Source organism: Salvelinus alpinus, chromosome 4 (genome assembly GCF_045679555.1).
Source record: "Salvelinus alpinus chromosome 4, SLU_Salpinus.1, whole genome shotgun sequence".
Taxonomy (NCBI): domain Eukaryota; kingdom Metazoa; phylum Chordata; class Actinopteri; order Salmoniformes; family Salmonidae; genus Salvelinus; species Salvelinus alpinus.
Genome location: NC_092089.1, coordinates 76946137 through 76960470, shown reverse-complemented (window position 1 = coordinate 76960470; position 14334 = coordinate 76946137). Strand labels below are relative to the sequence as shown.

The window sequence follows — 14334 nt, the reverse complement described above, 5'->3', positions numbered from 1 at the left end:
GTGATGTTAGAACGTTCTCTCCAATTCCAGAATGTGATTGTTATGTAACAGTACATTTAATCTGCGCTGCCCTCAAACCAAAGCACGCCGCCTGTTTTATTTGTCAATTTTAAATTATTTTCTAAACAGTTTTTTATTTTATAATAACAGTTTGAAATGAGGTGTGTTCCGCCTCAGTCATTCACATAAAAGTAGTCATTTTTACTTTTGCGGACCAATTCATTTTTGTGACATTTCTGACCCGGACAAAATTCCCCAAACACTTCTCAATTGTTTGTGCAGTTCAAGTCTGCAGACAGACAAGTCTGCAGACATTTACTCATCTGCCGTCCTGCATACACGTGTTCATATTTTCCACCTGTCGCCTGCATCGCAGGCGACCAATAATACCAATAATAACTTTGGAAATGTGTGCGTTTCTATCAAAGTGCCTTATTACGTTATAATAGTTTCTGCATGTCGTGTTATGTCGTTTCTACTGTAGCATCATGTTTTTGTGTATATTCCTTATAACCGCGGACACGCGATGTAACGTTACTCATTTCATAACATGTATGGTGATATACCCAATGCTTAGGTATCTAGCTACAGTCTTATTAGCTCTGGAAAACAATGCTAATTGCGTCACGGATGTATTAGCATGTGTTGTATGTTGAATCCCAAGTGGCACAGCGTCTCAGTGCTAGAGGCGTCACTACAGACACCCATCTTCAAATCCAGACTGCGTTTCTATCAAAGTAAGTGCCTAATTACGTTATAATAGTTTCTGTGTCGTGTTATACCGTTTCTACTGTAGCTCACTGTGTATGGAGCATAATATATTTGTGTATATTCCTTATAACCGCGGACACGCTAGGTAACGTTACTCATGTTACTCACCTTTTATGGTGTTATATTCAATCGTGCTTATGTAGCTAGTTACATTATTTTATTAGCTCTGTAAAACAATGCTAAATGCGTCAGAAGTATTGGCATGTTGTATTTTGACGCTACCCTGGAAAAATATCTTATACCACTTGGTCGTTTTCTGAGTTCATTCCACAAAGCTGTTTATCATGTCGGCCTTATCCACTGCCCCCATTTTGAGGTAATAGTCAAGCACGCAGTCTGGTTTGATGTTTCTCTGTCTGGTTTGTTTCTCTCTCCCGTCAGGTGGTTCACCTTCCCTGTGGCCGACATGGTTGCTGTATGGACAGTGGAGAGGACATGGACGTCTCGTTTGTCATGGCACTTTACTGCCAGCTGTTGACATCTCTTGTTTTGTATAACGGGTCATTTAGGATGGCAGTAGCGTTGATGATGAAATGCAGTCATAGCAGCAGAACTAGAAAGCAGTCTTGGGAAAAGAGGGTGGCAAAGAAGGGAGTTGCAAACATAGGATCTCTGCTCCAGTATTCTCTTAGGGAGTTCTTCTTTACTGTCACCAGGAATGTATACATTTCACTAATTGTGGTTGTCCCCCCACTCCTGGTGTAACAGTATAACTTTACGTCCGTCCCCTCGCCCATACCCGGGCGCGAACCAGGGACCCTCTGCACACATCAACACCACGAAGCATCGTTACCCATCGCTCCACAAAAGCCGCGGCCCTTGCTGTGCAAGGGGAACCACTACTTCAAGGTTTCAGAGCAAGTGACGTAACTGATTGAAACGCTATTAGCGCGTACCCGCTAACTAGCTAGCCATTTCACATCCGTTACACTGGCTCTCTCATCCTGTAGCTCCAAGGCATAGCGATTGGTCTCTACTATGTCTCCCACCAGCTCCTCTGTCAGAAACAACTTGAAGCACTCTGCCTCAGATGGAAATGGCAAGGGGCGTTGCACTCCAGACTGGGACTCATCAACACAATCAGCAGGGCCAGGAGGGGTGAAATGGCTGGCAGCCTTCCAGCTACCACAGAACTCCTGTACTTCATCCACTGTCAGTCTGCCACCATCACCACCAGCATCTTCTAATGAAACTGGGACTTTGTCAGTGGACAAGGGGTCCTCAGATTCAGGGTTCTCAATGGCTACAAGGTTGGGGGGCAGCTCCTCACTGTCAGAATCTAATTCCTGACTTTCAGACTCAAAATCTCCACATTTGTGAGTTGTCTCCTTTTGAAAGTTATTGCTAATGCTACAGCTTAGCTCACTATCTACATACATAAACAACAACACTGAATGGTTTAGAGTGAGAGGGTACGTGGTTGACTGCCGGCACGCGCCACTTGTCTCAATAAATCACTATCAGAAAATGTTTTGTGTGGCAATTATTTGTATTTACTGTTTTATTCACATGTTTTCAATTCTAGGTGACAAATCATGCATTCCGATTCTTGCACAGATTGTAATGGGCACATATTATGTGTGTAAAATACTTTTTTGAAGGTTGTACTGATTATGATGAGCTAAGCTAATTCCAGCTGTGTAGCCATGTTTGTTGACATACAATGCATTCTGGGTTTCACGTAATCGTCTGTTTGACCAAAGATGTTACAACAAAATCATTTTTTGAGGACTTCCGGAAATGAAGGGTGGGATGTGAACGACAGTGATTGACACACCCCTTCAACATGCATACTATAAACAGACCAAACTCATCTTGTCTTCTCTTATTATCTTCGGTTTCTGTGAGGAACAAATGCATGGCTGCGCGCTGAAACTAATCGTCGGATTACTTTCGATTTCTATAAAGTGTTTTACCTAATTATTTCGATCAATGGTGAGCTCACCCGTGATGTGATTAATTATACATAATAATTGCTATTAGCTAATTCATATTGTAGTTTGTCAGCCGAGAGTTAGAAAATATTACTGCTTGTGTTGGGTCAATCTTTCCTCAGTTAGCGCTTGGACAAATGTAGCCTACATTTTTCCGGTTAGGATGATTGTGTTATGCTATATATACTTCTGTGAATATCTGAACATTGCATCCCAAAATAAACTGCTCACATTCTGGACAACTTTGTAAGGACTGTGTTTGTGTAAATAGTTTCTGAAAAAAGTGTGGCCAGCTCAAACGCTGATTGTTGCGTCATTCGAAACTGGCCGTTCTAAACGAGCGTTCTAAATGAGTGTTCTAATCACACGGGTGTGATCGTACGCTTCAGGGACCACTGCAGAACGATCACACCCGTGTGATGGTACGTGTGAAAGGGTTAAGGGCTTGTAAGTAAGCATTTCATGGTAAGGTCTACACTTGTTGTATTCGGCGCATGTGACAAATAAAGTTTGATTTGCCATCTGATTACATAAACATGAGCACCCACGTGAACATAAGCACTTGAGCTAAGACCTACTGTATGTAGATCTGAGCTCTCCGTGGCTGACGTGAGTAAAACATTTAAACGTGTTAACCCTCGTAAGGATGCTGGCCCAGACGGCATCCCTAGCTGCATCCTCAAAGCAAGCACAGACCAGCTGGCTGGTGTGTTTACGTACATATTCAATCACTCCCTATCCCAATCTGTTGTCCCCACATGCTTCAAGATTTCTACCATTGTTCCTGTACCCAAGAAGGCAAAGATAACTGAACTTAATGACTATCACCCCGTAGCACTCACTTCTGTCATCATGAAGTGCTTTGAGAGACTACAGTGCCTTGCGAAAGTATTCACCCCCTTGGCATTTTTCCTATTTTGTTGCCTTACAACCTGGAATTAAAATAGATTTGATTTACACAACATGCTTTGTGTAACTTTGAAGATGCAAAATATTTTTTATTGTGAAACAAACAACAAAAAATACAACAAAACTGAAAACTTGAGCGTGCATAACTATTCACCCTCCCAAAGTCAATACTTTGTAGAGCCACCTTTTGCAGTAATTACAGCTGCAAGTCTCTTGGGGTATGTCTCTATAAACTTGGCACATCTAGCCACTGGGATTTTTGGCCATTCTTCAAGGCAAAACTGCTCCAGTTCCTTCAAGTTGGATGGGTTCCGCTGGTGTACAGCAGTCTTTAGGTCATATCACAGATTCTCAATTGGATTGAGGTCTGGGCTTTAACTAGGCCATTCCAAGACATGTAAATGTTTCCCCTTAATCCACTCGAGTGTCGCTTTAGCAGTATACTTAGGGTCATTGTCCTGCAGGAAGGTGAACCTCCGTCCCAGTTTCAAATCTCTGGAAGACTGAAACATGTTTCCCTCAAGAATTTCCCTGTATTTAGAGCCATCCATCATTCCTTCAATTCTGACCAGTTTCCCAGTCCCTGCCGATGAAAAAATCCCCAATCTGCCACCATCATGCTTCACTGAGGGGATGTTGTTCTCGGGGTGATGAGAGGTGTTGGGTTTTCGCCAGACATAGGGTTTTCCTTGATGGCCAAAAAGCTGACCAGAGTACCTTCTTCTGTATGTTTGGGTAGTCTCCCACATGTTTTTTGGCAAACACCAAACGTGTTTACTTATTTTTTTCTTTAAGCAATTTCTCTGGACACTCTTCCGTAAAGCCCAGCTCTGTGGAGTGTACGGCTTAAAGTGATCCTATGCACAGTTACTTTGCAGCTCCTTCGGGGTTATCTTTGGTCTCTTTGTTGCCTCTCTGATTAATGCCCTCCTTGCCTGGTCCTTGTGTTTTGGTGGGCGGCCCTCCCTTGGCAGGTTTGTTGTAGTGCCATATTCTTTCCATTTTTTAATAATGGATTTAATGGTGCTCTGTGGGATGTTCAAAGTTTCAGATATTTTTTTAGAACCCAACCCTGATCTGTACTTCTCCACAACTCTGTCCCTGACCTGTTTGGAGAGCTCCTTGGTCTTCATGGTGCCACTTGCTTGGTGGTGCCCCTTGGTGTTGCAGACACTGGGGCCTTTCAGAACAGGTGTATATATACTGAGATCATGTGACAGATCATGTGAAACTTAGATTGCACACAGGTGGACTTAAGTTAACTAATTATGTGACTTCTGAAGGTAATTGGTTGCACCAGATCTTATTTAGGGGCTTCATAGCAAAGGGGAAGAAAACATGCACAAACAACTTTTCGTTTTTTTTTTTATTGTAATTTTTTGAAACAAGTTATTTTTTTCATTTCACTTCACCAATGTGGACAATTTTGTGTATGTCCATTACATGAAATCCAAATAGAAATCCATTTAAATTACAGGTGGTAATGCAATAAAATAGGAAAAACGATAAGGTGGATGAATACTTTTGCAAGGCACTGTAGTCAAGGATCATATCCCCTCCACCTTAACGGCTACCCTAGACCCGTTTCAGTTTGCATACCGCCCCAACAGGTCCACAGACGATGCAATCGTCATCACACTACACACTGCCCTATCCCATCTGGACAAAAGGAATACCTATGTAAGAATGCTGTTCATTGACTACAGCTCAGCATTCAACACCATAGTACCCTCCAAGCTCATCATCAAGCTGGAGGCCCTGGGTCTCAACCCCGCCCTCTGTTATTGGGTCCTGGACTTTCTGACTGGCCGCCCACAGGTGGTGAAAGTAGGAAACAACATCTCCACTTCGCTGACCCTCAAAATTGGGGCCCCACAAGGGTGCGTGCTCAGCCCCCTTCTGTACTCCCTGTTCACCAACGACTGCGTGGCCTTGCACGCCTCCAACTCAATCATCAAGCTAGCAGATGACACAACAGTAGTGGGCTTGATTACCAACAACAACGAGACAGCCTACAGGGAGGAGGTGAGTGCAGGAAAATGACCTCTCACTCAATGTCAACAAAACAAAGGAGATGATCGTGGGCTTCAGGAAACAGCAGCGGGAGCACCCCCTTATCCACATTGAAGGGACAACAGTGGAGAAGGTGGAAAGTTTTAAGTTCCTCGGCATACACATCACAGACAAACTGAAATGGTCCATCCACACAGGCAGTGTGGTGAAGAAGACGCAACAGCGCCTCTTCAACCTCAGAAGGCTGAAGAAATTTGGCTTGTCGCCCCAAAACCCTGACAAACTTTTACAGATACACAATTGAGAGCATCCTGTCGGGCTGTATCATAGCCTGGTACGGCGACTGCACCGCCCTCAACCGCAAGGCTCTCCAGAGGGTGGTGTGGTCTGCACAACGCAGCACCGGGGGCAAACTACTTGCCCTCCATGACACCTACAGCACCCGATGTCACAGGAAGGCCAAAAAGATCATCAAGGACATCAAACACCCGAGCCACTGCCTGTTCACACCGCTACCATCCAGAAGGCGAGGTCAGTACAGGTGCATCAAAGCTGGGACCGAGAGACAGCTTCTATCTCAAGGCCATCAGACTGCTAAACAGCAATCACTAACTCAGAGAGGCTGCTGCCTACATTGAGACCCAATCACTGGCCACTCTAATAAATGGATCACTAGTCACTTTATACAATGCACTCTAAGTAAGGCCACTTTAATAATGTTTACACATCTAACATTACTCATATCACATGTATATACTGTATTTTATACCATCTATTGCACCTTGCCTATGTCGCTCGGGCCATCGCTCATCCATATACTTACATGTACATATTCTCATTCACCCCTTTAGATTTGTGTGTATTTGGTAGTTGTGCAGACTACACTGGCATTAAAATCTGCTAACCATGTGTATGTGACAAATAAAATTTGATTTGATGTGTGTAGTATTGGAATGGTATATTGGCAAATCAACAGGACACCATCTTCACCTCGCTCTGAAAGTCATCCTCTCTGCCCAGTAGTACCCACACACAAACCAACGGCCACACACACACCCACTCCGCCATTCACACTCTCTGCTGGACGTCAAATCTTGGGTTTACTGAGGGGATTGGGCCCGTGGCGATGTGTGACACCTGTCAGAGAAATCCCCCTCTGTGACAGTAGGATGCGACTGCGTGGCCCAAACCGGGCCATGATGCCTCAAACAAATCCTCCCACATCCCAGAACAGAGAACAGACGCTGGGGCTGAGCTGGGCTCACAGGCCACGGGAGAGGACAGGGAGAGGACACAGGGACAGAGCAGAGGATAGAAGGACAGAGCCTGCACAGCTCAGTCCACGCGTGCACAGCATGCCAAATTTAGCCAGGTTGAGGGGGGTGGATATAGGGACTGTGGTGGCTTGCACACAGGCGGTAAGGAGATGGGAGATGTTGGTTCTTGCATAACATACCAGAACACAGCAAACTGTGTGAATGTGTGTGCATTGCTGTTGTGATAAGAGAGGCTTGGACTTGGGGATGGCTGATAAAATAATTAACATTTTAGTAACTTAGCAGACGCTCTTATCCAGCACTCTGTTGTCCTGGCTTCAGGGGGATGAAAGAAGATAAAGATAACTTGTCATCTTTATCAATGTTGCACGATATATGTACAGTATTAACTGTGTGTGGGTGTGTGTTTGTTTTATTTTCAGGCTGAGGTTTGCCCCAAGTCAGCGGGGGAGGCCGAGCAGAAGTGTGTGTGGTCATCGGCGGTCAACGTGAAGGACAAATTTATTTATGTGACACAGCCAACCTTAGCCAGGGTGCTTGTGGTCGACATCACAGCTCAGAAGGCTGTCCAGGTAATTTTGGGCCCCAAAAATGTAATAATCAACATTACCTTCATCTTTGGACAGGGTCTGCTGTGGAGTGTTATGTAGTAAACACAATAGCAAACCAAAAATATGGCATCCATATTAGGAAGTCCCTCAGATGTCAGACGGAACAACAATTGGCTACAAAGCAATGGCTGTAATGTTGTATTGTTATAAAAATGTGTTATTGTGCCTTTTTCATATCTGTGCCCATTCTCCTCACTCCAATGTGCCCATTTCCATGGCATTCAAAGCATTTATAGAGGAAGCCTTGAGTCAAAAGGACCTTGAATATTTGTTCCACACTTTCAATGCAAATGTGTTTTTCTGTTGTTTTTAATATTGTTTCCAAACATCATTGAAAAAATTACGAAGTTGATGTTTCAGCGAGGGTTACACTTTCCACAATAACTGACAAAAATGTAGCCCAAAAGCTAGCTATTCTGGTCAATGGAAGGACACAGCCTTTTTCACAAAGCGTCAGTTGAGTCAGAATTCATTTTGATACAAATGCACTGTCCTACATTTAGGAACTCAGTTATTTTTTTGTGATAAAGATTTGGGTTTCATTGTTTGAATGCCCTTTCCGTAACCTTACCAAAATATGTGTGCCTTTAAAAAAAAATCTTAAACCAGTGAAAGCTGGTGCCAGTGCTCAGATAGGTACAATTGATTATGTTACATGGGGTGGCAGGTAGCCTAGTGGCTAGAGCATTGGGCCAGTAACCGATAGGTTGCTGGATCGAATCCCTGAACTGACAAGGTAAAAACTGTCGTTCTGCCCCTGAACAAGGCAGTTAACCCACTATTCCCCAGTAGGCTGTCATTGTAAATAAGAATTTGTTCTTAACTGACTTGCCTAGTTAAATAAAGGCTCAAATGTTTTTACATCCTTTTACAACTAGTGTATATAACCTGACCATCAGTGGTGTAGTGGAAGGTAAATGCACATAAAGGATGTTTACACAACTTTTTTTATCTAGCATAAGTGTTTACACACCTATTGTGGAAAAATGCATTGAAAATATAGGGAGTGTTACTTTATTCACTGTAAACGTCAATCAACGTTTACCCACCTATTGTTTTACCTCTACATCATTGCTGACCATGACACCCCCCCCCAAAAAAAATGTCAGCCTATCATTGCATGGGAATGATTATGATGAACGAAAAGGATCCAATGTTCTTACAGTAGGAGGGTGCCTTAAGCAGGTTGTGTACGTTCCGGGTTAAAAAGGTGTGTGTGTCTCAGAGTAAAAGGACTCTGGAAGGGGACCAGAAAGTGCCCAATTTCTGCTGCAGAAGACTCCCCAGGGCCCACCGGTAGTCAGGTTGTTGCGACCGTCTCAGGCTCATTATTGGGTCACTTGGAGCTTTGGCTTCATTACTTTAGATGAGCTAATGCTAATTAGCCACCTGATCGTCGCTCAGCTCTACAGAGGAAAGAAAAATGGCGTTGTCTCCATTTGTTACTCACTTTCTCTTTTCACTTTGAAAATGTAGTTGTACTTTAAATTGACTGGCTAGGTGTAGCTTTAAATTAACCTACTATGTGTAGCTTTAAATTGACTGGATAGGTGTATCTTTAAATAGTGTGGTGAGAAGTGTCTTACATAGTTGGTACCACTGTATTGTATGCATTATTCATAAACTTTATAAAGTTATAAAGTACGTATTTCAATAAAAAAATCTGCATACTTGATTTATTCTGTATAACTCATAGCATAGCCACTCTCACAGACACAGAGTAGGTACAAGTGACTCTGGATGCAGTAACACTCCTCCAGAGGCAGGAGGGGAAGAGAACAACAACATTGTGTGCACACCTGTTCCCTCTGATGACTACACCCTCAACACATCTCTCTCATATCTCCTCGTATGACTATATCCCGTCACGACTTGTTTACTCTCACTATAATACCATACACTTTACCATGAAGCAGCCAGTTAAAATGCTCCATTACGATTTCATAGTAGAGAAAACTTGACATTACGGGAAGGACAAAAATACCATTGAGATTGTTTTGGTGTCTGCTCTAATTTCCTAGAAAGAACGACAATTATAGCTTTTTGCACCAAACTAGCGTTGTGTTGTTTTTCTCTCTGTTCTCATCGTGTGTTGGCTACTGTCAATCTGCACCCGAGTGGACGTAATGCATGGGAGCCACTCGGCTGTCACAGACATGTCTCATCCGTCGGAGCCGACTGGAACACATCATAGCCAGGTGTCAAGGAATTTATACGGATTGAAAGCAATTTCTTTGTTGTTGTAGAGCAATTGCCACTGTTACCGCTCCATTTGAAATGCTGCTCCACCTCCAAACACCTCATACATAAAAAAGGCGAGCCTCCCTTCTGTCTTGTTAAAAAGGAAAACTTGATTCTTCCTGTCAAATCCAATGCATTAGCAAGTGCTGTGCATTGGATTTGGGCTGTGCTGACCGTCAAATGTATATCTGTTCAAAAACGGTGTTGAATTGTCCTGAGTTGCTCTTAAGTGCAGTCATGGCTTCAAATAGTTGTGCTTGTACCAAGCTGTGCTTGATTGAGCTCGCCTGGCTTGATGAAACCAATGCAAAATTCCCAAAAGTCCACCTGGCACGCCAGGAAATCTAAAGCGTGATGAGACTGATTAAGAGCTGTGCTATATGAGGTTTATTCTTGTGTGTGCTTTCAGACGGTGAGCACCGACCCTTACCCAGTGAAGCTGCACTATGACAAATCCCACGACCAGGTGTGGGTCCTCAGCTGGGGAGACATGGAGAGGAACTTCCCCACTCTGCAGGTAACTGTTTGATATCACACCAAAATACAATACATAGAGGAGTGTTGTGTTGGTTTTGATACTTTCTTGATACTAAAGTATACAATTACAATTAACAGTGTAACTCACTGTTGTGCTATACACAAACTCACACTGGTAGGAGAGGCTGTGTGTGTGTGTGTGTGTGTGTGTGTGTGTGTGTGTGTGTGTGTGTGTGTGTGTGTGTGTGTGTGTGTGTGTGTGTGTGTGTGTGTGTGTGTGTGTGTGTGTGTGTGTGTGTGTGTGTGTGTGTGTGTGTGTGTGTGTGTGTGTGTGTGTGTGTGTGTGTGTGTAACTCACTGTTAATTGACAATACATATATACATGTTATGAGAGGGTGTCAAATCATTGTGATGTGCCTTACAATTGATGTGCCTTCTAATAATTACTATTCTTCCATTGGGACACATTCTCAACTGTCAATCCAAGTTTTGTCAACAACCCTTTCCCAGATGGCACAGTTCCAGGTGGCATTTTCTTTTTGCAGCTCAATACAAGTTATTAGCCAGCACTGCTGCTGGGTTGTTAGGAGTTGCCAGTCTCTCTAGTGCATTGAGGCATAATTAAGACTAGCCTGCCTGTGCACACACACACACACACACACACACACACACACACACACACACACACACACACACACACACACACACACACACACACACACACACACACACACACACACACACACACACACACACACACACACACACACACACACACACACACACACACACACACAGCCTCTCCTACCAGTGTGAGTTTGTGTCAGAGGCGATACAGGAGGCAAACACAGTGAATAATTAATGTGGCTCATGTTAAATATCTCCCCCCTCTTTTCCTCCTTTCCCCTCCCCTCCCTCTCTCCTGGTGTGGTGCTAGGTGATCAATCAGGCCAGCGGGAGTGTGTCCCACCATACCGTCCACACCCAGCCAGTCGGCAGACGCTTTGATAGGGTGGATGATTTCTTCATTCCTGCCGCTAGCCTCATCATTAATCACATCAGGTATGTCAGTGTCGGTGTGTGTGTGTGAGAGAGTCAGTGTGCGTGCATGTGTGTGTGGGTGTGTGTGTGTGTGTGCGAGAGTGTCGGTGTTTGAGAGTGAATCTAAAGACAGTCGTTTAACTCCCGAGCATCACCCCCTCCCCCCTCGCCTCGGATCAGCGCCCCCCCCGCCTTCAGAAAAGCAGGTGGGGCGCGTTCACTGATCCAGCACTTGTCAGCAACAAAGAGTCGACATATGCAGAGCAGATTGATTTGGACCATGCGCTTTTGACGGACACTCACCGAGACTCAGTCACAAGCTGCTGATACACCGAAGCTTAACTTGATACAGAAGGCTGGCACATTACCAAGTTGGAGAGGTAGAGGAAGCCAAGTGCCAAGCAGGAGGTCTCCGGGATTTGAGGCTGTTAACAGTCTCCGGGCGAGTTGCGTTCGCTAGCCCTAGTTGTAATTAGGTCCACCAAGATCTGCCTGAAAGGGTTGCTAAAAAACACGGAAAAGTAATCAGAATTTACAGTTGAAGTCGTAAGTTAACATACACCTTACCCAAATACATTTAAACTCAGTTTTTCACAATTCCTGACACTTAATCGTCGTAAAAATTCCCTGTCTTGGGTCAGTTAGGATCACCACTTTATTTTAAGCATGTGAAATGTCAGAATAATAGTAGAGAAAATGATTTATTTCAGATTTGATTTCTTTCATCAGATTCCCAGTGGGTCAGAAGTTTACATACACTCAATTAGTATTTGGTAGCATTGCCTTAACATTGTTTAACTTGGGCCAAACGTTTCGGGTAACCTTCCACAAGCTTCCCACAATAAGTTGGGTGAATTTTGGCCCATTCCTCCTGACAGAGCTGGTGTAACTGAGTCAGGTTTGTAGGCCTCCTTGCTCAAACACGCTTTTTCAGTTCTGCCCAAAAATGTTCTATAGGATTGAGGTCAGGGCTTTGTGATGGCCACTCCAATACCTTGACATTGTTGTCCTTAAGCCATTTTGCCACAACTTTGGAAGTATGCTTGGGGTCATTGTCCATTTGGAAGACCCATTTGCGACCAAGCTTTAACTTCCTGACTGATGTCTTGAGATGTTGCTTAAATATATCCAAATAATTGTCCTACCTCATGATTCCATCTATTTTGTGAAGTGCACCAGTCCCTCCTGCAGCAAAGCACCCCCACAACATGATGCTGCCACCCCCGGGCTTCACGGTTGGGATGGTGTTCTTCGGCTTGCAAGCATCCCCCTTTTTCCTCCAAAGATAACTATGGTCATTATGGCCAAACAGTTCAATTTTTGTTTCATCAGACCAGAGGACATTTCTCCAAAAAGTACAATCTTTGTCCCCATGTGCAGTTGCAAACCGTAGTCTGGCTTTTTTATGGCGGTTTTGGAGCAGTGGCTTCTTCCTTGCTGAGTGGCCTTTCAGGTTATATCGATTTAGGACTCGTTTTACTGTGGATATAGATACTTTTGTACCTGTTTCCTCCAGCATCTTCACAAGGACCTTTGCTGTTGTTCTGGGATTGATTTGCACTTTTCGCACCAAAGTATGTTCATCTCTAGGAAACAGAACGCGTCTCCTTCCTGAGCGGTATGATGGCTGCGTGGTCCCATGGTGTTTATACTTGCGTACTATTGTTTGTACCGATGAATGTGGTACCTTCAGGTGCTTGGAAATTTCTCCCAAGGATGAACCAGACTTGTGGAGGTCTACAATTGTTTTTCTGAGGTCTTGGCTGATTTCTTTAGATTTTCCCATAATGTCAAGCAAAGAGGCACTGAGTTTGAAGGTAGGCCTTGAAATACATCCACAGGTACACCTCCAATTGACTCAAATTATGTCAATTAGCCTATCAGAAGCTTCTAAAGCCATGACATAATTTTATGGAATTTTCCAAGCTGTTTAAAGGCACAGTCAACTTAGTGTATGTAAACTTCTGACCGACTGGAATTGTGATACAATTAATTATAAGTGAAATAATCTGTCTGTAACAATTGTTTGAAAAATTACTTGTGTCATGCACAAATTAGATGTCCTAACCGACTTGCTAAAACTATAGTTTGTTAACAAGAAATTTGTGGAGTGGTTGAAAAACGAGTTTTAATGTTCAGAAAGCCAAACATCTTGGTCTCTTAGATGTAGAAGTTTCTGAAAAGAAACAAAAATACATGTTTTATTAAACCTAATTTTGATCCCAGCTGTATATTTTTGATGTATCTCAGAGGTGGATTATTACAGTCCAGACATTACAGTACGTGGCCTAATATGTGTGCATAAGGGAAATTCCACGGTAACAGAGTAATGCTGAGACTCAGATTTTTCACTTTCAAATGTATGTCAAACAAAAACCAATGATTGCAAAGTAAACCATACTTGAAGAACAGTGCAGATGCAAAGTTTGGTAACAGAATGATGGTTTGTGCTGTTGGTGTCATCAATCTGTTAGCCAAATTTGCATTTGCACTGTTACTCAAATAAATGTGTATCCTTATGCATAGAGTTGATTCGTTTAACTTTGTAGTCATTTGTTTTTCTATGGCATACATTTTAAAGTGATAAATCTGAGTCTCAGCATCACTCTGTTACGGTGTAATTGCCCATTACATATTTCGGTTTGGATACATCCCTATGGGCCTAACTATGATGTGCCTTTTACGCCCCAGTATTAACTAGTTCTTGCTCATTCATGACGCCATGCTAATAAAAAATAATGACTATCAGGAGTACTTGCTAGATTAAAAAGCTTTTATTTGTTTTTTGTGAAAGCTCTGGTGTCTCCACAAGCAAAAGTTTCACTTAGTGAACTCCCTTGATCTCTCCTTTAACGTGAAATGCAGAATTAACTAGGCTTGGGGTGTATACCGGGGTATTTGGAAATATCCATGGGATGGTTTTTCAATACCGTCATTACTGTTGAACTATTTATTATACGTTTTTTAAATAAATGTGAAAATTTGTAGCTACTTTTTAAGTAAATACCTGCAGTCAACTTGTGCAATACGTTAGGAGATAAAGCAGATTGGGTTCTTCAT

The 14334-nt window shown here is 43.1% G+C and overlaps 1 protein-coding gene and 1 long non-coding RNA gene across 4 annotated transcripts in view; one reads left to right on the top strand and one right to left on the bottom strand.

Annotated features, from left to right (window-relative positions):
- LOC139574467 (uncharacterized) overlaps positions 1-14334 on the bottom strand; it is a 436827-nt gene that overhangs the window by 230873 nt on the left and 191620 nt on the right. The gene's annotated exons all lie outside the window — the stretch shown is intronic.
- The window catches only part of fstl5 (follistatin-like 5), a 227331-nt gene that overhangs the window by 203746 nt on the left and 9251 nt on the right, over positions 1-14334 (top strand). For all 3 annotated transcript variants that reach the window (XM_071399063.1, XM_071399064.1, XM_071399065.1), the window contains 3 exons: positions 7327-7476; positions 10166-10273; positions 11171-11295. In XM_071399063.1, coding sequence (XP_071255164.1) covers positions 7327-7476; positions 10166-10273; positions 11171-11295 — 383 coding nt within the window. The remainder of the gene's footprint in view (positions 1-7326; positions 7477-10165; positions 10274-11170; positions 11296-14334) is intronic.